Source organism: Mastomys coucha, unplaced genomic scaffold, assembly GCF_008632895.1.
Source record: "Mastomys coucha isolate ucsf_1 unplaced genomic scaffold, UCSF_Mcou_1 pScaffold5, whole genome shotgun sequence".
NCBI classification, from domain to species: Eukaryota; Metazoa; Chordata; class Mammalia; order Rodentia; family Muridae; genus Mastomys; species Mastomys coucha.
In genome coordinates, this window is record NW_022196911.1 from 28,653,198 (window position 1) to 28,676,295 (window position 23,098).

The 23,098-nt window shown below is 50.6% G+C and overlaps 2 protein-coding genes and 1 long non-coding RNA gene across 9 annotated transcripts in view; 1 reads left to right on the forward strand and 2 right to left on the reverse strand.

Moving 5' to 3' along the window:
* Window positions 1-740: 740 nt before the first annotated feature.
* Window positions 741-3,748, reverse strand: Tlx3 (T cell leukemia homeobox 3). The gene is made up of 3 exons (XM_031354606.1): window positions 3,205-3,748; window positions 2,598-2,841; window positions 741-1,606 (listed from the first exon to the last, which is right to left on the reverse strand). The coding sequence occupies exons 1-3, from the start codon at window positions 3,623-3,625 to the stop codon at window positions 1,396-1,398; spliced, it is 876 nt and encodes a 291-aa protein (XP_031210466.1). The 5' UTR covers window positions 3,626-3,748; the 3' UTR covers window positions 741-1,395.
* Window positions 2,341-21,884, forward strand: LOC116079027. The gene is made up of 3 exons (XR_004113714.1): window positions 2,341-2,434; window positions 18,911-18,995; window positions 21,284-21,884. It is a non-coding gene; the product is annotated as an uncharacterized LOC116079027 (long non-coding RNA).
* Window positions 11,959-23,098, reverse strand: part of Ranbp17 (RAN binding protein 17) — a 301,497-nt gene continuing 290,357 nt past the window's right edge. For all 7 annotated transcript variants that reach the window (XM_031354601.1, XM_031354599.1, XM_031354597.1 and 4 more), the window contains 3 exons: window positions 19,613-19,711; window positions 17,716-17,843; window positions 11,959-13,626 (listed from right to left, as the gene is read on the reverse strand). In XM_031354601.1, coding sequence (XP_031210461.1) covers window positions 13,530-13,626; window positions 17,716-17,843; window positions 19,613-19,711 — 324 coding nt within the window. In that variant the 3' untranslated portion in view covers window positions 11,959-13,529. The remainder of the gene's footprint in view (window positions 13,627-17,715; window positions 17,844-19,612; window positions 19,712-23,098) is intronic.

The following is a 23,098-nucleotide window of genomic DNA, read 5'->3' on the forward strand; positions in this document are numbered from 1 at the left end:
CAGCACACACCAAGCAAACGGTGTCCGCGGAGAGCGAGGGACAGACGAGCCACCAGACAACATGGTAGACATAGAACCGAGAGGCCAGAAGATAGAAAAAAAATGTTTTTAAAAGATCACAAGAATGATAAAGGGGGTGGGAACCAAGGGACAAGGGTGCATGTTTGTTGTGGTTGGAAGGGGCCCTTTGCTTTGATCTCACAATCTAAAAACTTCCAAAGTTCGGCAAATCTGAGAGGACAACGCGACGCCGCTGCCACACTCGGACTTAGGGTTTTGGAGTTGGGCACTCTCGGCCCCTCCTGTCAAGTGATGCAGAGAAGATCGCTGTGACGTCGTATAACGTCACGCTCAACCGAGGAGCTTGCGTAAACCCCAGGCATTTGGATGCCCGGACTGGGTCCCGGCCCTGTGCTCGCAGGGCGCCCAGATCCTCAGAGCTGAGTCCATGAGTGGCACGGGGCCTCTGGAAAGAGTCATAATTTAGGTGTGAGAAGGTCCAGCATTTCCTCTCCGGTTGCAAAAAACGTTCCCCTCTACTCGGTCAACCACCTACGAGGTGAATTTGATCTGGGACGGACTCAGTACCGGCTCAGATCAGAACAGTCCTTTGCCAGCAGCGCGCGGCTGGGTCCCAGGTCCACTCCCTTTCCCATCGGCAACGGTTTTCGGCCGGCCGGCTGGAACTGACCTGCAGCGTACATCCTCCGCAGGGCCCGGGGCCGGGGTTCGGGCTGGGGCGAAACCAGTGCAGCTCGCAGACCTAGACGCGCCCGCGCACACCGCCGCTCGCTAGCGATAGGCAAAGCGCAAGGGCCGGGGTCGCCGAGCGTTCGAGGAAAGAAAACGAAATAAAAGCGGCATTAAGTGAAATAGCTAACTTTTTATTAAATAAAACGACTTAAATAAAAGGAACGGAAAAGGAGAGGCGTGCACCCAACCTAAACGCTGGGTGCCCCCGGCCCCACAAGCTTCCCCCGAGTCGCCGGGTCGGCTGCCCCTCCTCTAGCGGCCCCGCAGGGGAAGCAGGTGGCCGGTTTCTAAAGAAAAAAGCCAAAACTTTTATTATTTACACGTTTGGGCAAAAGTACAAAGTATAATACAGGCGCCCAGCCCGAGGGTGCGGGCGCGGGGCGGAGTAACGTAAGGCGCTTCTTTGTCAGGCCCGGGCCTGGGGCGGGACGGGGCGCGGGGCGGGGGGCTCGGATTGTGCAGCCGCGAGGACCTGGGCCCAGCCCCTCTCCGCGGCCGGCGCTGTGCGGCGCGCTCCAAGACCCACGCGAGTCGGGCCCCCCTACCCCTCTCGGCCCAGCATCCCTCCCCAGCCCGGCTGGGGGACCCGGGCGCCCCGCCTGGTGGGGGCGGCGATCCGTAGCTACGGTGCACACCGGTGGCTCACACCAGAGAGGTGACAGCGGGGACCTTGGAACTGTCCTCCTCCCAGGGCTGCAGATTCTGCAGAGCAAAGAGCGACGAGTTGTGCAGACAGAGCGGGTCGGGCTGGATGGAGTCGTTGAGGCTCTTCTGGAAGGCGTCGTGTTGCAGCTGCAGCATGAGCCGGCTCGCCTGCTGCCGCTCCGCCTCCCGCTCCTCCGCCGTCTGCCGCCTGCACCCGGGAGGGAGAGGGACAGCACCGTCACGGACTGGGTTTTGCTAGGCCACCAGCGGGCCCCAGCCCTCCCGGGAACAGCGCCTCCCGGGCCCTCGAGGCGCGGAACCGCCTGCCGCCCGCACACACTTGCCCCGAGGTCCGCGGGGCGGGAGGGCGGGTGGGACCGCTGGGTTTTGTTTGTGCACCCCGGGGGCGCCGGGAAGGCACTCTGCCCGCCCGTCCACCTGCACACCCGGATTTTGTAGCCTCGTCAACAATAAATCTTGTTTTGTTTCGTTTTTGTTTTTTTGTTTTTTTTTTGAGGGGGGGGTGCGGGGAGGATGTGTGTGTTTTGTTACCCCCTGCGGGATAAGAGCGGCAGGGCAATGTATAACTGACTCGGCCCTGCGGCCAATGGAGTCACTAGGGCCCACGGGTGGACTGGTGGGCTGTGCACCACCAGCTGGGCGACACCGGACGGGGTCAGCCTGATAAGAATTCTACCAGGCACTGTCTTGAAGCCTTCTCTAGAACATAGAGCTTCGTCGTTTACGGGTTGGATGGAAGCAAAGATAGTATTTTAAAAAACAAAAACAAAAACAAAACAAACAAAAAAAAACGGAGTTGGAGAGAGGACCCTAAAATAGCCCTGGCCATCAATACGAAATCCGAGTGGGTGGGCTGGAATGGGAGAGGGAGGAGAGTGTGGGAGGCCCTGGGTGTGTGTGGTGGGGGGCAGGTGGGAGGAACCCAAACGAGCAAAGGAGGCGAAACAAAACACTGGCGAGATGGGCCTGAAAATGGAGACGCCGAGGCGTGGGAGAGATGGCGAGAGGGATACAGGTCGGTGGGAAGGAAGGACAACGAATCTGGAAGAGAGGGGCGATGCATGGTCCAGGGGGCGCGGGCAGGGGCAAGCACAGGAGAGGGCATGATGCTGGGCTGCTGCGCAGGGCGGGGCAGGCGCAGGGCAGGTGCGTGGTGGGCCGGGCCCGGCCTCTCTCACCGCCACTTGGTCCTCCGATTTTGGAACCAGGTCTTGACCTGCGCGTCCGTCATTTTGAGGGACTTGGCGAGCGCCGCCCTCTCGGCCGAAGCCAGGTACTTTTGGCGATGGAAGCGCTTTTCCAGCTCACAGATCTGCACCCGGGAAAAGGACGTGCGCGGCTTCTTACGCTTGGGCGGCGTCCGGTTCTGGTAGGGGTGGCCAATGCGCCGGGTCACGGTGAAGGGCGTGAGCGCGGCCGCCGCTGCAGAGACACATGAGGCCCCTTGAAGCCCAGCCCCACCACCGTTCGGGCCGCACGTGGAGCCCCGTGGGACACAGGGCACCTCTATTTCGCTCGTCCCGCGAGTCCCCCCGGCAGCGTCAAGCCAGGCAGTGACGCCCCCCCTTCCCCGGGACGCTGGTTTCTTTTTTCCACCCCCCTTCACCCCCGACCCGTAACTCTCCGATTTACCTTCCCCTCCCATAGCCGCCCCGAGCCCTGGGCGCCGAGGCCTCCGCCATGCCTGGGCCTCTGGAATCGATCCTGGGAGTGGGGTGCACAGGGCGCGGCGCCCCTGGTCCCCGGAGAGCCGAGGCCTGGCTCCTGGTGGCCCGTTCTGCTCACCTGTGAAGCGGTCCTTTACAAAGCGACGACTGCTCTCCATCCAGGGGAAATTGAGGCCGCCCAGGCTGGAGACCGTGGGCACGGAGGGCATGGCGGGCAGCGCGCTAGGCAGAGGCGGCGGCACGGCCCCAGGGAGCGGCCTGTGCGCTGGCACCCGGATCACGCCGGCGGGGGCCAGGCTTAGGTTGACACTGTAAGATCCCGCGTCCTCGAAGGGCGCGCCGAGGCCCGCAAAGGAGGCGGGCAGAGACGGGTACGCGGCGCCCGGACGGCCCCCGGGGGGCCCTCCCAGGTAGCTGGCGCCGTCGGGGCCCCGCGGGGCGGGCGCGCTGTCCTGGTCGGGGCTGTTGAGGATTTGGTCGATGCCGAAGCTGATGGGCTCGTGCGGGTGTGGGGTCTGCGCGCTGGCGGGCGCCTCCATCCTGGGCGGGCGGAAGGGCTGGGCTGGGCTGGGCGGGGAGGCGGCTGGGTCCCCGTTACGGCGCGGCCATGGAGCGCCCGGCGCCTCCAGTCGCACTGAAACTTTGCCAAGAGTGCGCGGGCCCGACAGGCTCTGTGTCATCTTTCTTGAACCGAACCTGGAGTTTCCGCTGCTAATTCCTCTCCCGCCGCAGCCATTGGCTGCGATCAACAAGCCTCTCTTCTCTCATTGGCTCCCGGCTTTCAATAAAGGCCTAATTCATGGAAATAGGAGCTTAGGGACTGTTCCAAGGTGACATCATTTTAACAAACGAACAATAGGTCAAATTTATTAGCCGGGATAATGGGCGGCGGATATTAGCGCCCGAACCGCAGCTTCTCAAACCCGAAATCTAACGAAGCTGCAATTAGCAGACGCTCCCCGCTCGGGGCCCGGCCGCTTCCCGCCGCCGCACCCGCCCGTAGGCGCTGCGAGGGAAATGGCCTTTTGCCGCGAGGGTTTTCGTTGTCTTCTAAATATTTTCATCTGCGCAAACCCCAAACAAAATGAATCTTCAGTTACAGCAGAGATACAACCTAAGAACGGTCCTACGAAACCTGCGGAAGCCTATCGGCCGCTCGCCCTCCGCCGGAGCAACGAAAGCTTAGCATCGTGGGGTGCAAGCTCGGCGCTGTCCACGAGTGGAGCAAGGGGAGCACCGAAGCGCTCTCCACGCGACCTAGGACACGGACCCGCGTGGGGAGAATTTGCCCCCGCCCGGACTTTCAACGAGGCGTCGCAGACACTTTGGAGATGCTCCCTGGCCCCAGCCAGGAGGACTGGCTGAGCGGTGACTTGCAGGTGCCCGCGCGTACGGGCCCGGCTGGATTAGGGACCCGAGGTCAACTGGTGGGGAGCTGGGATCCGGCCCCTTGAAATTCGTTGTGGGATAGATGGGGCTGTAGTCGCTGGTTTGGAGACCCCGCGGAGGTTCAGCAGATTTGGGGACCTCAGTCGCTAGTAGTACAGGAGGGGGCGGTTCCCATTTGAGCTGATGGAGAAATTTCCTTTGGAAATTTGACCAGCGAGCTCTTAGAGGCTGCAGTTCAGTCCAGGCGCTGACCACCCTAGGATCTGCTGTCGCCTCCGGGACTGTCCACACTAGCTCGGTAGCACCGTGGCCAGCGCCACATGGGGAGCGGTCACCTTTTTCTTGGCCTGGGTGAGACCCAGAGTCATTTCCAAGCCGCGGATTGTAAAGTCTTTGGCTGTAAACTCTGAGCGCTACACTCCCGGCAGGCCCTCTTCCTCTGATTCCCTGAATATGAAACCCCCAAGCGATGTCTGTGTCAGAAGTTGTGTGTAGATTTGGGCGGGCCACTTTAGAGCTGAGTAAGTTTGAGCTTCGGACTCCATCATTTTAGACTTTGGGTTTTCATTTGCAAAATGGGGCAAAGCACTGTGTATTAGTGCGCTGTGAGAGAGAGATTGAGAGTGCTAAGAGCATAGAACCTTGCACTTAGTAGGTAGGTACAGCGCATCGCTCAGCTCCCTTCTCATCCCCACGCCCAGCGTGAAGGATGGTGTAGTCTGTTATGGTACCCGTTCATTTTGTTGGTAGTTTTTTATTTGCAGCGGTATCTTGGACAGGTGCATTTCTTCTCCATGGGGTCAGAGCACAGGCAGTAGGCAGCAGGGGTTTGATTGCTTAGTCTCCTTGCTCTCAACAATGCAAATGACTCAGGCTTTGTAGCTCCTCCGGGCTCTAGTGGGCAGTTAGGTCACCTGCCAGTTGTGTGACATTGGGCAGCTTGCTGGCTCTGACAGAACCCCTGTGCTCGGTTGGGACAAGGAGGCCCTGTGCCCGATGCCCTGGCCCTGGCCCAGGACCCTTAGATCGGAGAGATACCATTGTGCTGGCTCTGGGGATGGGGCTTGGGGAGGCTCTCTCTTCCAATGCAGGCGCTGCTGCTGGAGCTCTACTTTTGGCTCCCACTGCTCCCCTCCAGCCTCATTTGCTTTATTTGTAAAACAGAGAGGGTTCTAACCACCCCCAGGGTGGCCATGGGAGCAAAATGAGATAGGAGCCTTGGAAGCGCCCATAAGAAATTCCACTCGGGTCCACACTCTGGATTATATAATAGCACCTTTAAGGGTAGAGGTGATTCTCTCGTCCCTGGGAACTCTGTGTGGCAGGTGTGGGCACTAGATAGATACCCACCCATCGAGGACAGGGCTTTCACTGAGGGACGTGATGGTTAGACTTGAGGGTGCTTCACTACATCTACTTTCCTGCCTGCCCAGAGCCTTGGGTTCCAGGCCTGGCCACTTCAGGGAGCTGGTAAAATGCCTAAGAGGCTGTAGCACAAAGGTCCAGTGACTAGGACGTGGGGGGCATGGCCGGTACTGCGTCTGGGGCATGTGTAGAAACATCTCGGTTTACTCAGACCCAGAAGGGTTGAGCGGCCTTGTGCCTCAGTTTCTTTGTGTAGCAGCGAAACAGTACCAAGCTCAGTGTCTGGAGCTGGTCCAGTAGGAAGCACTGGACTGGGGCCCAGCACCATGGAGAACTTTCTCTGCCTCACCACTCAGGAGCTCTAGGCCCATGTTTTCTTGGACAAAGGGGTATTTAGGCAGCCCCGGGAACGGAAGTAAATCGGGAGATGGGGGTGTGGCGAGAGGTAGTTGTCTAGGTCAGTGGAGCAGAAGGTGTCCTCGGACCAGCAAAGTCAGCAGCCCTTGGCACTTTTTGTTTTTCTAATGCCATTTCTTGGCATTCTTGGATCCTGGGGTAGGGGTGGGGTGGGGGTGGGGGTGGGGGAGTCCCTCTATGTGAGGAACTCTGGGTGGGGTTGAGCAGCCTGCTAACAAGCCACCTAATGAGTCTGGTGCCTTTCAACTTTAGAAACCAGTGGCCAGACTTCTGGCTATGCCTTAGCTTTCAGATGTACTAGGAAATAAACACATGGATTGGTTGCTGGCGCTGACATCGCTTCCCACCCTCTCTCCCATATTTGTGCTTCTTGTAGATAATGCTTGCCAAAGTCTCTTTTCTTGGTCTTGAAAATGCCCTTGATGGGATCCAGCTCAGTTGTACAACCCTTGCCTAGCATGGGGCAGGCCTTGGGCTCCATCCCTAGAATTGGGGGGAAGGAAGGCTCCATTTTCTTACTCTCTTTTATTGTGAGCCCAGGCTGGCCCTCATATGCTCATCCATCCTGTTTCCCAAGGGCTAGGATTACAGGAATGTGCCACCATGCCAGGCTCGCTATCCTATTTTTGTTTTTTTGGTTTTATTTATTTTTGAGACAGGGTCTCATGTAGTCCATGCTGGCCTCAAACCAACAAGGTAGCTGAAAAAGACCTTGAACTTCTGATCTCCCATCTCTGCCTCTTGAACACTGAGGTTACAGGCATGCACTGCGATGCCCAGCTTATGTGGGCTGGTTATTGTTATAGGAGTGCTAGGAAAGCACTCGATCAACTGAGTGAGCTACATGACTGCCCCTTGTCTATTTTGTTGTTGCTTTGTTTTTTTCAGTCATCTTTTCTATGAATATTTGGTTTGCTTTTACTTTTTATAAATTCATTTCTTTTTTGTTATGGTGAGAGTTTATTTTCTCAAAATCCCTTTATTTCCCTTCTTTAAATAACTGTACTCAAGGAAGTAATGTCTCCTTCAAGCCTGGTTTGGTTGACTATGCTCTGATACGTATCTGGTGTTCCTGAAACTGTGAAGCTGCTGTTCTTCTGTACCTGCTATTAATTCAACATCAAGGTGGGAGAGAGGGAGGCCCCCAGCATGGGAACTGTTAGAAAAAATGCAGATTCTAAGAGCTAGGGACCTGGGGTCAGGACTCTTGGGGATCTAGAGACTTCCAGCCTGCAGGAATCTTTTCCTGGTCCCTCCTTGGAAGTGAAGTTGGGAGAGAGGGTGGTCTTGCTGGGAGTCCTATAGGAGAGGTGGGGCTTCTGGGATGAGTGGCAGATTGTTGGAATCTCCAAATGATCCATGAGTCTGGATGCAGGCAGCTTAGATTGTCCGCCATTGACTTCCTATGTGATTTGAGAGTCACTATTCCTGTTTTTAAAATGTTGTAGGGATTGAATCAAGACTCCTAAGTCTATCTGAGCCAGTTATCCTATTTGAAAAATTTAAGGGAAATATCCTAGTCTACTTCCACGAAAGGCATCAGCACATGGTTTGGCACATATCCCATGTTACAGGCTGCTGATTGGCCTGCCTACTACACATCCTATGGGGAGGTAGGAGACCTAAGGTCCTTCTAGCTTTCAGGATGGAAAATTACACCTACTCTATTTTATTTAAAAAATATTTACTGTGCTCATATTCAAATTTCCTAGCTATCCAGACTTCCTCTACTTAATTCATCTCATAGGACTAAGGGACTTAGTTTATCTGAGAGCAGGCACAATGAAATTTGAGTCTTTATTGCAGCTTCCCACAGTGGGAAGGGCTTTGGGAAGAAAGGTCCTGGGGGCATCTAAAAAGGCTTAAGCTGCTAGGGGGAAGAAGGAGAAGGCCCTAGGTGATCTCACCACGGGGACTGAAACTTCAAGGACAAGTGGCTTTGGGAAGTGAGGTACTCATTCAACACTGCCACCACTGGACTGAAATGTCTAGAACTGGTCTGTTTCCTGGGTGGACTGGGAGGCCCCCCACTCTTCCTGTACCTTACCCAAGAGGTGAGTCCTGGGGTGGGCTGCAACCTGCCTCTCCTTCTGGCCTGGGAGCTCCTTTAGGGCGCCTGACTCTGTGTTTGGGATCAGTGCATTAAGTTTGTGGTGTGGGACTATGGCACCTACTGAGGGCAGATGAGAGGATAAAGGACAAATATGAGAGTTTGGGTTCAGAAGTTTGTGGACCCCGTTTAGGCTTTTCTTTCCGCTCACCCATGGCCGGGACCTTCGCATCCTTTAAGATGCAGGCCAGCTCTCACCTCTCTCTCCATCCTCCAAAGCATGCCTGGTTCTGGACCTTCCCTATCCCAGTTTCTTCTGGTCCTTGCTGGACTGCGCTGCACTGGACTTGCCAATACAGTCCGACAGCTCTGTGAGGGCAGAGACTTGGTTTCATTCATTGGCTCACTGGTGGGTATATGAAGAAGTAGGCCACTGGTTTTCAACCTTCCTGATGCTGCTACCCTCTAATACAGTCCTCCCTCATGGTATGCTGATCTCCAACCATAAAATTATCGCTGCTGCTTCATAACTGTACTGTTGCTGTTATGAATTGTAATGTAAATATTTCTGAAGATAAAGGTTTGCCAAAGGGGTTGCAGCCCACAGGTTGAAAATCACAGAAGGAGAGGAAGGGATCCTAGGGTCTTGGGCATGGTCAGTTTCAGACCGCGGCCTCGAGAGGGCTTCTCCTGGGAGCTGGCAGTAACGAGAAAGGCCATGGGCAGGAGGGAAGAGGTCTAGCCTGTTCCTTCCCCTGGGCGTGGAGTGGGCTGGTGGCTGCTCAGGGTGTTGGAGATGGGATGAACTGCAGGTGGCAGGCTGTGTGGGCAGGCACATGCTGCGTGCGGCCTAGAGACCTCCAAGCCACACCTCACCTGTCTGTCCCTCATCCATCGGCCTTTCTCCATCTTGTGTTGTACAGCTTTCCTCCCTCTTCCTGACAAATTTTCTCTGCTGAATTTGACTTCGTTTCAACCCTTTTGTTGGGCAAATTACATTAAGATGGATGTTGCAGGCACCCTTTATGGCTTATTTATCGTGATACTGTTTCTATCTCACGCTTATAAATAACTTATGTTATAGCTTTTGTTTGTGGAGATGTAACTTACATATTTTATTACGCTTTCTGTAAACCTCAAAAAGAATCTTGTCAAGGGAAGCGCTCTTATCAGCAATCCAAACTGTGGGACGTAAAACCCGACACTAACATTATTTTTTAATATGCCAAGGAGGCAGGTTACTCTTGCTGTAGTTGGAAAGGCTCGCTTCCTCGTAAACTTGCACCTCAATAAAACATTAAAAAGTCTCAAGAACGATTTTATGAAGTACAGCAGGAGGATGAATCAATGGCAGAGCTCACAGACTCAGCTCAAAGTGTCTGGGTACACTGGCTTTTCTCCCCAAGTATTTAGTCCCATAGGTTGAAGGGCCTGCCTATCTCATCAGTATGATACAGAGGACCCAGTTTGGGGTTAAGCAGAAAAACAAAGTAGGTGTGTAGTTTGGAAGCTCTGACTCCTAGCTCAGGTGGCCAGCTGGAGAGGAGAAAATGGCTCCAGGCTCTGCCTGAAGGCCTGAGGCTTCAAGGGGGATTGCCTTAGAGAAGAGAGGTCCTTGACCCACAGCACAACACTGAGGGCTAGAACTTGGATGCGCCTTGACTGTGTGGACCACAGAGGCCACTCCCCGTTTCTATGCTTGGTCTAAGTGTGGGAGGGTCTAGCTATGCAGTCTTTTCTCAGTCTACTAGTCTAGTCAGTTTTCTCATCTCTAAAACAAGGAAAACAATACTTGCCATTCTTACTAAGAAGCAAGGCCTAGTGGGTAAATTCAGCGTATTGCAGTGGACCCAGTTCTCTTGTGGTGGCTTCCGACTCACTGTTCCTGTTCACTCGTGGTGCTAGCACGGAACACGGGGCCCTGCATATGCTCCACCAGAGCCACGGTCCAAGTCTTGTCTCTCCAGAGGTTCCTTTCCCCGTGCATGGCCCTCCAACACACCTCCCTCCAAAGTGCCAGGCTGGCTACTACATGCGGACAGGGTAGTATGACAGGTCATTTGCTCTTCACTTTCCCTCACCAGCCTGCCCTATTCTGATGCTCAGCTCCACTGAAATAACCTGGCCACGCATCTAAGTTACCAGCTATAAGCCAGCCCAGCTCTGCATTGTGGAAGGGGTCCCCATGACCACAATCCCAAAGTATATGTAGGCTGCCATGCCAGTGGGAGTCCAGGGAACCAAGAGGGTTTTTCTGGGTTCAGATCATGACACACAGTGCACGGACCATGTGCTCCCTGGTGTCCTGCCTTATGTGTTGTTGGGACAGCATTGAAAAGTGAGACACATCTCAGTCAGAATACCCACAGGCCACTTCTTGCTTGAGTATTGGCTCTGTAGCTGGCTTGACATAGAGCCCATACTGTATGCATGTTTGTACAGTAGAATCTCTCTAGAAGGGTGAGGTGTGCAAAGGCATCCCATAGCCCTACTCCACTGATGCCTTTACCATGTGGTGAGCCCTGTGGAACTGCCAGTGCTATTTTTTCTGATTGCTGAACCGAGGCAGACAGACACACCTGCTATCTGATCACACAAATGGTGGCATTAGCTATTTCCTAATGCCCTCTGGTCTGCTGGCTGTCCTAACATGCCGGTTTTAATATTGGGATAGAATGTCTCCAAAGGCCACTCCTGCATTAAACCTGCAGGTGTCTGTCCCCATGCACCTTCAAAGCTTTGGTGGGTTTGGCAGTCCCAACTTGGGCTTCTGCCTGTGGTGCTATGAAGGGGATCCTTGGACACTTGGCCCCCACTTCCATTTCCTCTCTGAGGAGGGGAATCATCACAGGGGGACTTCACAGAAAAATCAAGATAAAAAATTGATAGTTCAAAGGAGAAACCTATGTAGCAAAGGCCAGGTAGGCTGTGGCAGACAGCTTTAAAGGATACTGCTTCCAGTATCCCTGTATTCAGTCTGTCATTGTGGGATCCTTCCCAGTGTGTGGGACAGGACCAGTGTTTTCACAGCAGTGGACGGAAGCCTTTAGAGCCGGGTGGCTGAAGACTATCCTCAGATCTCTGCAGTCTCTGGCTTTTTCCCACAAGCTAAGTAAGACCTATATGGTGAGCTAGGCTTCTTGGTGAGCCCTGTGCTGGGCCTATTCCTAAACATGAACGTCAGCTTCTCTGCCGATAGGCCTTCCTCACCCAGGCATCATACACATTTAATAAAGTGACCTACATCTCCATGCCTGAATCCACTAAAATTTTGGAGTAATTTACTGTTAATGACCAAGCTCCGAAAAACAGGTAGAATCAAACCCAAATATTAGTAACATTTCCATGAAACAGCCACGAGTGCCCTGGAGACAGATCTGGGTGAAGCTATATGCCATCTTTGCAGTGTGAGGGAGGTAGTGTGGGTAAGAGTCAGGGCTCCATGCTCACTGACTGTCGTCTCTCCTAAGTTGTCCCCTACAGAATGCTCTGTAAGTCAAGCATTCAAAGCCCACACTGAGGCATGAGGAGACTGGCTGACCCTGCTTCCCAAAATGCTTCCCAAGGCCAAGTCTGAAGGGGACTGTCCATCTGCTGTTAAGCTCCCAGTGATCTCTGGTTACATGGCAAAGAGAAGGGAGCACACAGCACTCTTTTCTTGTGAACATTTTAATGCAAACAATATAGTGCTTTAGACTCGAGGCAACTGTGAGAAACGGTGCTGGAGTGGGAGAAGCATGTGTAGCTCTGTGGAAAAAGGCAGCTATAACCAACCTGCCCACAATCGCAGAAGCCAGGCATTGTGGTCGACGCCTGTCAACCTTCACCGAGGCAGCTGTGGAAATGTCCAGGCCAGCCTGGGCTACACAGGGAGGCTCAGATAACCAAAATTAAACAAGTTAAAAACTAAACAAAAACCAAAGAGAAAATCTTGTTAAGCTCCTTGAAAGCTGACGTTTCAAAGTGCAGGATTTGTCTTCTATAGGAGAGTCCTATTTCCTAATGGGTGGGAGGAGTAAGGTTCAGGCTTACCTGCCTGCTAAGCACTACAGTCTCACCCAGACCACTGCTTCCCCTGACTCTCTTTGCACACAGAAGACAAACACTTAGAGATGAACTTAGGTGACTTGCTTTCACATGACAAGCTTGTTGCAAAACTCAACTATCAAGAAAGGTTTGAAGAAACACTAGTCTGAGAAATGAGATTACAACAAGAGCCTGTAGATTTCCCCTGCAACAGTGAGGCCAGCCTTTCATGTTTGATCAGACATTACGGCCACAGTGTTTATTGTAAGCCTGAACTCAAAGTCAGTGCAGTGAGATAGGAAACCTGCCTGACAGTGGCAATTCCAAATTAATAGCTTATGTTTGATGGGTCACAAACTATAAAGGCCTTCATTTCCTATGTTTGGGTGAAGTCACATCCAACAGTGGTTAAATGTGTGGAAGGTGGAAGGCAGCAGCTGAACTCTTCTGGGTGGTCCAAGGAGGCAGAGCTGTTTCCAAAGACAACTTGCCACCTTTGGCTTTCCCTCAAGTTAAATGGAGCTTGTGCACCTAGAACTTCTAACCAGGCTTCCAGAGTCCTAAGTACATCTCTGCAGGCAGCAATTGCAGAGCTAATTCTTCTAGACTGAACCACTTCAGATTTATGCCAGTGGAAAGCAAACATTGTTTGTTAGTCATCTAATTGTGTTACTGTCTCTGAACTTTATCAGATATTGCTGAGGCAGAAAGGCGGGTGTGTAGTTCTGGGGGAGGCTTTATGGCCCTCCCTCCCGGCTCCTTGTCAATGCCCACAGCCCCGAGTCCCTAATATAGCATTTTCCAGATGTAAAAACTAAATTCAACAGGTTCAGATGGCATTTGTCTCCATCCAGTACCCACACTGAAGTGAGGGCTGTATCTTCACCAAACCCACAGCCTTGGTCGCAGGTGCTAGCCTGGTTTCCTATGTTCTTTGGTTAAATATAGTTTCTAGACCTTTCAGCATTGTGGGAACCCAGACAGACTGGAAATGTGTGTTGCTTTGAATACTGAATTTACATTTGTATGTGCACTATTATAAATTTTTATAATTAGCTCAGACTTATAAAAATGTAGGGCTTTAGTTGCTTGTTCTGAAAAATACACTCTTCTGGGCTGGCCAGCATCGTGGTCTGGAACCCAGACCTTCCAGAGTCTCTTGACAAAGGCTGCACAGCCCACGCTCAGGAGCTGGGTCAGCTCATCATGTCCAGGTTGCATAGGTCAGTGTGGCCATCGCTACGCAGGGCTTCTGCCACATCTCTTCTGAAGACGGAGAGGTTCTGTGTAAACCTGTGGAAATAGAAGCAGTGAACATGCAGGTCGTAGGACCCTCTAGAGGTGGGCACCGTGGGGCACAGGACCCAGGAGGGGACCCGACTGCAGGCTGGGTGACGAGGCTCCTCAGTGCTGGGAGCTCCAGCTGTCACTGCTCTTCTGCTGCTAGCCCCACCCCCACTGATGCAAGAGTCCCCACTAAATCCACTCTGAGCAGTTTAGCATGGAGAACATTTGAAGTTCTGCTATCTAAAACATTAAAAAATTTAGTTATGTCTCAAATACTAGACTGTATATATGAGTACTTAATCATTATAGGTCTCCCCAAAGGTAAATATTATATTCAACTAGAACTGAATTTCGTGAATGAAAAACAGGGGGTGGGGGGTAGAATGTGGTAGCTCAGGTCTGTAATACGGGAAGTCAAAAGCAGTGTAGAGGGACTGTGAATTTGAGTTTGAGGCTGGCTGGCACTATGTGGTGAAACCCCCCCTATCTTAGCAAAGCGTACAAATGTGGTGTGTGTGTGTGTGCTCAGTTTGGTAGAGTGTTTGTGTACTATGCACGAAGCCTTTAGTTTGATTCCCAGTGCTATATAAGCTGGGGACAGTGTCCAAGCCTGCAATCCAAGCATTTGGGGATGGGAAGATAAGAAAAATAAAGTTATGCTTGGAGGCTGGTGAGACACCTCAGCAGGTTAACTAGCCCACAGGTTGCCAAGCCAGATAACACGAGTTAGATCTCTGAGACTCACATGGGGGAAGGAGAGAACCAACTTCTGCCATGCTGTTCTCTGATCCCCCAACACTTAACACTCCAAATAATTGTAATAATACAAAGTTATTGTGGGTGTACATAGAGAGTGTGACACCATCCTGGGCTATATATCACTCTTAAAAATAAAACAACTGCCGGGTGGTGGTGGCACACACCTCTAATCCCAGCACTTGGGAGGTAGAGGCAGGCAGATTTTTGAGTTTGAGGCTAGGCTGGTCTACAGAATGAGTTCCAGGACAGCCAGGGATACACAGAGAAACCCTGTCTCAAAACAAAACAAAACAAAACAAAACAAAATAAAACACAACCTGAAAACAGCACTGAGTTAGACTACCTGGGCCCAAATCATGGGCCCTACTATTAGCTAAGTGAATAATTGACCACTTGTCTCAGTACTTAATGAGAGTAACTAACTATCTTAAGGGAAAGTAAGAGTGAATTTTATCAAGTCAGTGAGACAATGCTTGAAAACATTCTCTCAGCTGGGTAGTAGTGTTATACACCTTTAATCCCAGCACTGGGAGCCAGGTGGATCTCTGTGAGTTCAAGGCTAGCCTAGTCTACAGATCAAGTTCCAAGAGAGCAAGATCTATACAGAGAATCCCCGACTCAAAAAAGCCAGAGATCTACACAGAGAATCCCTGTCTCAAAAAAGCCAGGAGTGTTTGTGTTTGTGTGTGTGTGTGTGTGTGTGTGTGTGTGTATGTATGTATGTATGTAATATGAGAGAGAGAGAGAGATTGAGATTGAGAGAACATTTTCTCTACACAGTACTGGGCACAAGGACAGCTACTTTCATGAAACTAAGAGACCTGCCAGTCCTATTTCACAGACCAGCTCAGCAGTGCTTTTTAAACATCCCGCTTCATTCCTCAGAAAATTGGGAATAGTTCTACCTGAAGACCCAGCTATACCACTCCTGGGCATATACCCAAAAGATGCTCTACCATACCACAAGGACACATGCTCAACTATGTTCACAACAGCTTCATTTGTAATAGCCAGAAACTGGAAACAACCCAGATGTCCTTCAACCAAAGAAAGAATACAGAAAATGTGGTTCATTTACGCAATGGAATACTACTCAGCTATTAAAAACAAGGACATCATGAACTTTGCAGGCAAGTGGATGGAATCAGAAAATACCCATTCTTTTTTTTCCTTTTTTTCTTTTTCTTTTTGGTTTTTTGAGACAGGGTTTTTCGGTATAGTCCTAGCTGTCCTGGAACTCACTCTGTAGACCAGGCTCGAAACCCAGATCCAAAAGGACATGCATGGTATGTACTCATTTATAAGTGGACATTAGCCATAAAGTACAGGATGCCCACACTCCACTCCACAGACCCAGAGAAACTAGACAAGAAAGAAGGCCCAAGCAAGGATGCTTAAATCTCATTTTAGAAGGGGGAATAAAATAGTCATAGTGAACAGAGGGAAGTGGTTGGGAGAAGGGATGGGGGTGCGGTTTAGGATCGGGTGTGGGGAGGGATAGAGGGATGGCCAGAAGGCTGGGAGAATGAATGAAAATCAATGGCTGGTGGGGATGGGGGGATTATCTCTAGGACAAGCCAGAGAGACCTGGGATGGGGGAGGCTCCCAGGAGTCTATGGGGTGACTTTAGCTGAGATTCCTAACAGTGGGGATATGAACCTGAAGTGGCCAGCTCCTGTAGCCTGCCAGAACCCCCAGTGGAGGGACAAGGACACCAACCCACCCACAAAACTTTTGACCTAAAATTTGTCCTGTCTACAAGAAATGCAGAGATAAAGATGGAGTAGAGACTGAGGGAATGACCAACTAATAACTGGCCCAACTTGAGATAATATCCATGGGCAAGCATCAGTCCCTGATACTATTAATGTTATGCTTGCAGATAGGAATCTAGCGTAAGTGTCCTCTGTGAGGCTCCATCCAGCAGCTGACTCAAATAGACACAGAGACCCGCAGTCAAACATTGGATGGAGTCTTATGGAAGAATTGAGGACCAGAAGGGTTAGGAATGCGACAGAAAGACCAACAGTAACAACTAACCTGGACCTTTGGGAGAATCTTAGAGACTAAACCACCAATCAAAGAGCAAACATGAGCTGGACCTAACCACCCCCGCCCCCTGCACATATGTAGCAGATGTGGAGCTTGGTCTTCATGTGGGTTCTCCAACAACTGGAGTGGGGGCTGTCCCTAAAGCTTTTGCCTTTCTGTGTAATCCACTTCTGTAACTGGGTTGCCTTGTCTGGCCTCAGTGGGAGAGGATATGCCTAACCCTGCAGAAACTTGATGTGCCAGGGTAGGGGGATACCCAGAAGAGACACCTACCCTCTTAGAGGAGAGTGGGATGGGGTATGGGAGTAGGAACAACATAAGGGGCAGACCAGGAGGAGAGGGGGCAGCAATTGGGATTTAAAGTGAATAAATATATAAATACATTAACGGAAAAACAAAACAAACAAAAAGTAAACATCCTGCCTTTTTCCTGGCTTCTGGCTCTGAGGGCCTCTGACAGGATTGCTTCAGAGACAGATGAACAGCCAGGAGTCTGCTTCCCAGCTGGCCTCAGCCCACTACCGAGCATACAGTGCCTCCTGGATGGCTGACAATGTGACTCTAAGCCACACAGTGTTTGACGAAGGGGGGCAGTTCTCTCACTGAACAGTGTCTTCCTTATCACCGACTACTGTCTGTCTCATCCACTAGTACCTAAGCTCCAGGCAGGCAGGGATTCAGAACAATTTGTTCACCCCAGGTTACCAATGCTGCAGTTCTATAAACTGAATGTATGAATGAATGAATGAATTAATTAATTCAGGCCTACTCTGGTTAACTCTTACTGGCCAATGGTACCAAGCACTCTCAGGACAGGCAGAGGAAGAAACCAACACTTAACAGGTCACTGGCCCACCACAGTCAGTGCCACCATGGGCTCCATGCTACCGCTGAGGAGACTCAGCAGAGAAGCTGCCTGCTTTTCTTTCTCAGGCAGGGTCTACTCCCCCAGCCCCGGCAAGTGCTGCTTGTTCAAAGGCCAGGCAGGCTCTCCTCATCACCATCAACAGTGTGAGCCGCCCTTCACTCGCTCTTTCCAGCTAGGTGTTCTTCGCTTCCTTCATGTTAGATTATAAACTGCATAAGGACAAAGACTGTATTTTATTAATCTCTGCATACCTGATCAAATACTCAGTAAACTGCAGTGACTGGAACTGACCTGGGTCTAAGGTCACAAGGTATAATAGAAAAGCTGCATCCATGTATGAGCTGTGCTAACTATAGTCCAATTATTTTCAACAAACCTGGAGTGCCCCCAGAGGTACCCCACTAAGCAATGCTTACCTGTCTCTGTTCTTGACAGACAGGTTCTGTTCTACTCCTTCCATCAAGTTCCTGAAGCACTGGGCAAGGACTTCCTGCTTGGGGAGAGGCTGGCTGTTTATCAGACTCGCCCTCAGTTCATTGAAATACTGTTGGGAGACAGAGAGAGCAGTGTCAGGCTCAGGCTCCAACTCTAAACCTGGCAGGAGGGAAGTAGCAAGAAGTCAGGCCAGTTGGGGTCTACTTGGGCTCACTGATGTACATCCGGGTCCATCCTGAACTTTCTATCCGCAGAGGTATACAGTGTGCCCAGGTGCCCATGTCAACCCCACCACATTGCTCACAAGAACCAGTGCTGTGCCTGCTGTACAGTCACTGCTTAGCCTGATGGAGTCCTGGCCTCCACTGTGGGGCAGGAACCTATGGTCTTCTGGGGTCTCAATTCTACTTGTCACAGGAAGGCTAAGGAGAAGAACTTAGCTGGAAATGCCCAGGGAGCACTCTGGCGACTCGAGGCAAGGCCAAGGGTCTCCCTTCTCGCCTCATCATCTTTCCTGGCTTCAGTGAATCACTTCTCTAAGCGCTCTGGGCTGTGTTCCAAGTCTGTCCTCCTGGGTTCTGTGGGCCTGCTCTGCTGAGGCAGGGCATGAGAGGGGCCTGCTCAGTTCTGGGAGAACTTGCTGGCTCTAAGAACATCTGTCATACCTGCACAAAGAGATGCTCAGCCCCCCTTTTTCCTGCTGGGGTCCATGGTCTTTTCTACAGACATAAGCTCTGATGTGGAGCAGAGCTCCTAATCACTGCAAACAGCCGGATTTCAGCCAAAGACAACGTTTTGCCAGTCATATGTTTATCTCTTCAAGCCAAAGCTGCATGATATTTAATTCCCATCATGCATTAAAACAGTTCACATAAAAAACACACGTAATTAATATGTAGTCAGACTAATACTTAAATACTATATATCAGAGGCATTATACTTAAACCACAATGTCTTCCTGAACAAGATTGGGAATGCACAAAACTACTTATTTTCCCCTTTTATAATGATGCAGTGACTCTCACCAAATAGAAAATTATTAGTTTTTCATCCTAAGCCATGAAATATTGCCTCCATCAGTAAAGTGTAATATTGTGATGTCATAAGCTTTTTCTAAACACCGAATTTGCCCTTATTCCCTCTCAATCATTTTAAAAGAACTGCTCTCCTTTATAGAGCTTGGATTTAAATCACAGTAACACCACGGGAAGATGAACGGCAGTGCTATTGAATGTGGCTAAAATTGGATCCTTCAGCACAGGTGAGTGATGAGACAGCGCTTCTCTTTTTGATAGATTTTCCTCTTCTATTAGTTTCCTTCCAAGGCTGGGATTTTAGTTTGAATTTTAATGTATGCGGCTGCCTCTAATCTCACTGTCTTTTTCCCAGTACTATCTTATTGTATAGACAATTCATTCTCCTGAGCAGTAACGCACTGTTCCCACTGACTGCTGAGGGCCAGGGTGATTTCCAAAGGAAGCCAGGGGTTGGGGAGGCAGCTGAGGGTGGCCAGAGCACAGAGGAGGTAGGGGTGCAGGCTCCCTAGATGAAGGGTACAGGCTCTACCCACAGACCCTCAAGGGCTGCTGCTGTCATCAGCTGTGGTTATGTCTGGGGTTCCCAGATATTAAAAAAAAAGGCTGGAGGAGATGGCTCAGAACTGCATTTTAGAATGGCAAGGCAGGTGAGGATGACTCTGGGATACTGTGAGCAATCCACACACACAGTGCAGCAGGTGGGCCTCTGTGGTCCCTGCTAACTCAAGATCGTTGGGGCAAAGTGCCTCAGCTGTCAAGGCCTCAGCCTGCTGGCCTGTGGTCTTCAGGCTCTAAGGGCCTCTCTCCCTCCTCCTGTGGCCCTCTCTGAAAGTCCACTCACCTTCTCATTGAGTAGGATGAGCCCCAGGAGAGGCCTGGATACTGACCACTGGTTCCGACAATCTTCAAAGACAATGGTGTTCATGAGGACAGACATCATCTAGAAGACAGGCAGAGGCACATGAAAACTGGGACCCTTGGCTTAGAGCTCGATTGAGTCCCAGACTTTCTATGTACTCCCTCCATCCCTCCACCTTTCTGATGACAGGAGGCCTTTCCCTGGATACTTGGCTCTCACTCTGGAAGCCTAGAAGGCAATGTAAGCTCGGGGCAGACCCTGTCTCCCCAAGGAAAAGTCTCTACCACCAAAAGCTTGGTGAGAACCTTCTTGGTGAGTAGAACATGCAGGCCACAGAGCCAGGAGGTTCATTCCCTGCTTCTCATACCTTATATGCTTTGTTCTGTGCTAGGTACCAGGTAAAGGCTCAACTCACTTTCCTGTCTGTTTGTTACTTCACTGAACAGTTTATGATGTTAATGGACATCTCTCTGTAGCTCATCATCGAGTGGAATAGAACACTTTCCATGTGACTCCAGAGTGGTGTTTCCTGCTAGCTCAGACTGTTGTTAACCAAATCATTCACTGCTAATCGCTCACTCACAGTTACACGTACTCACTTATTCACACTCGTACTCCCGAGGTTGTTAAGGCACACAGAAGAGATAATAGGGCTCTTTGAGCTTCCCTCGAAGCTTGCTAGGGAAGTCATGGAAAGAAAATAGTGGGGAATTAGGTGTAGGAAAAGAACAGCAGCATGTAGACGGGGAAGACCTCTAACTTCTTCAAAGGCGGTCAGGGAGCTTCCAGGGGGCAGGAAACATCTAAGGTTCATCATAAGCAGACAGGAGGCAAAGATGGTGGAAATGAACACATTGGGTTCATCAATAGTAAGGAACTTAAGTGTGGCAGGAGACAGAAGGAAAACCCCATGGCCAGAATGGGAGACCATTGAGTCTAAACTTTACCCTCAATGCAAGGTAGCTAGTGATGGGCTTGCGGCCATGGTGAAGTATGTGGAATGTGCCCTGGGCATAAGACATGACAGGTGGGAGTCCAGAGGTGAGGCCGATCCAACAGTCCAGAAAAATGACTGTGAATTGGGCTAATTTCCCCCTGCTGCAGCCTATCTGCGGCCACAGTTCTAGAGCAAACGCAAATGCAGGGCAAACCAAAGGGTGGTGGTGTGGTAAGACCCCACAGATGACACCCTACTAGGCTTTGATGACTTGCTTTGCTTGGAATGCTTTTAGAAACCTCTCCCTCTTTTGCATAAGTACGAATGTATAATATGCATGTGCATGTGCAGTTTGCATGTATAGTATGTAAGGTTGAAGTTGGATGTCTCCTTCAAACACTCTCCATTTCACTCACTGAGGTACTAAGTTAGTTATTGCTGAACCCATAGCTTGAGGATAATGTCCCGCCAGCCAGCCAGCTTGCCGCCTCTCGAGCACTGGAATCAGGCGGGCACAGCACTCACCCAGCACTTGTGCACTGTGTAGGTGCTGCTAGGGATCTGAACTCTGCTCTTCCATTTGCACGAGTGCTTACTTATCTACTGAGCTATCTCCCTGCCCCTGGCAAAAAGTTTTGGTAATCTAATTTATCCTGTGATCTTTGGCATGTAACTGAATGGCTCTTGCGATGTCTCTTTTTATTAACTCTGAAAAGGGAAGGAAATAATCCAGCTGGAGGAAGCTCTGAGCATGAAATGGGATGGCATTTGAAGAGTGTTGCAGAGCATGCATCCTGCAGACACTGAAGGCATATCAACAGCAGCAGTGTGCATCTTTCTAGTTCTACAGCGGCCATTTCTGTCACCACCTCAGGGACGAGGATGGTTACAAATGAAACCTGCCACCTATACACAACACAAACTGCATGTCCAGTCTCTCTGGAGAAGCCAGAACTCCATGCCTCGCATGCCCAGCATCCTTTGTAGGTCACATGTTCCCATGAACAGTACAGTGAGCCAGTCAAAGTCATAGAGCACAAATTAAATTGACAAGCAAAACTAACAGATCCACGGAGACAGTCTAAAATATTATGGGTTTCACAATCTGAAGCAGAATGGATATTTTAATGGAGAAGATTAAAGTTAGAGGCACCAAATTCTTCCAGTAACTGACAAAGCATCCTGGAGTGATGTGCCAATTACTTTATACGGTCCTCTCGTGTATTCATTTGTCTGAATGCATGTATTTATGTCTGTAATAAGTAAGGGGATGTTTGAATAAAATACTTTTCTAAAAATAAAGTTGGCAAAAATGGATGTTTTTTTTTCCTTTTTTACTTTTCTGGAAATATGTAAAGTACTGAGTAATCTTCTTAAATGGCATTGATGTGGCAGTCAATTTCCAGAATTATTTTTTCTAATAATCTTAGAGTAGTGGTAAAGCAGCCCAAACAGTGGTATAAATTCCTCTGGCTTCTGAGGCTCCCCACTCCCACCTCCCACACAGAGGAAGAACATTGGGTCCAGTGCTAACGCATAGTCCTCTCCCTGCAGGCAGGGTGATGTTTAGGGTGTGGCCTCTGAGAGCAAGGGCACTGGAAGGCAGTGGGCTCTGCCCACACTCTCTCCCCAGGTGCAGCAGTGGCTGGGGAACTGGCATCTAGTTCTCCACTGTCTACTCACTCCCAGCACGGCTGCAGGGTTGGTGGGAGGCCGCTCTCAATTGGCTTTGGCTACGTTACCCAGGGCTTATACTCCAAACCATATATGCATTACCCACTGACAAAGCAGGGATGGGGTTATGTAGCAAAGGGGCTGCCCCCTCACAAACATCATACTCTACACTACTTCACTCGATTCCTCATTCCTCCCACTCCTTACAGAGTTTGGCTGCAGTTTTATTCAATAAGGAGGTAGCAACAGACATTAGACTAAGAACTGCGCCCAAGACCAGCCTTGTTAATTCTCTCATGCCATTTGCCTTTCTATCCAGATACGAAGCAGGGACTGTGGCATCTGGGGAGAAAGGGATGCACTGAGGAGGAATCTCCTCTGCACAAACCAAACATCTATCCTGCCCTTGCCACACAGTATGCCTTACACATAATGTTCACATTCTGTAACTGTAGCTTCCGCTGGCCCAAGCCAGTGGAATTTCATGGCACAGGAAAGAATACCAACTCACGCTTAGGTTAGATGGGTAAACAAGATTACTATATTCTCTTCAAAGTTATCCAACTTCATGTGGAGTTGTAGTCCCAGAAACAAGCGCAGCAGGAGGCAACCCAGTTGGTTTTGCTGGGGTTTAGCATGGGTTTAAGTGACAGTGTGACTGTGCAACCATGCAAACAAACACATCTAAGCACAAAACCACAAGTGTGTGACCCAGAAGGAGAAAGTGACAACATGTGACTTCTGATCATGCTCTTGGCAAAGGTGTGAGATACAAGTGCAGAGCAGAGCTGAGACCTCACTGAGCCCCTGGGCCACACAGAACAGTTACTAGCATACCCTCACATCACATGTGCTTG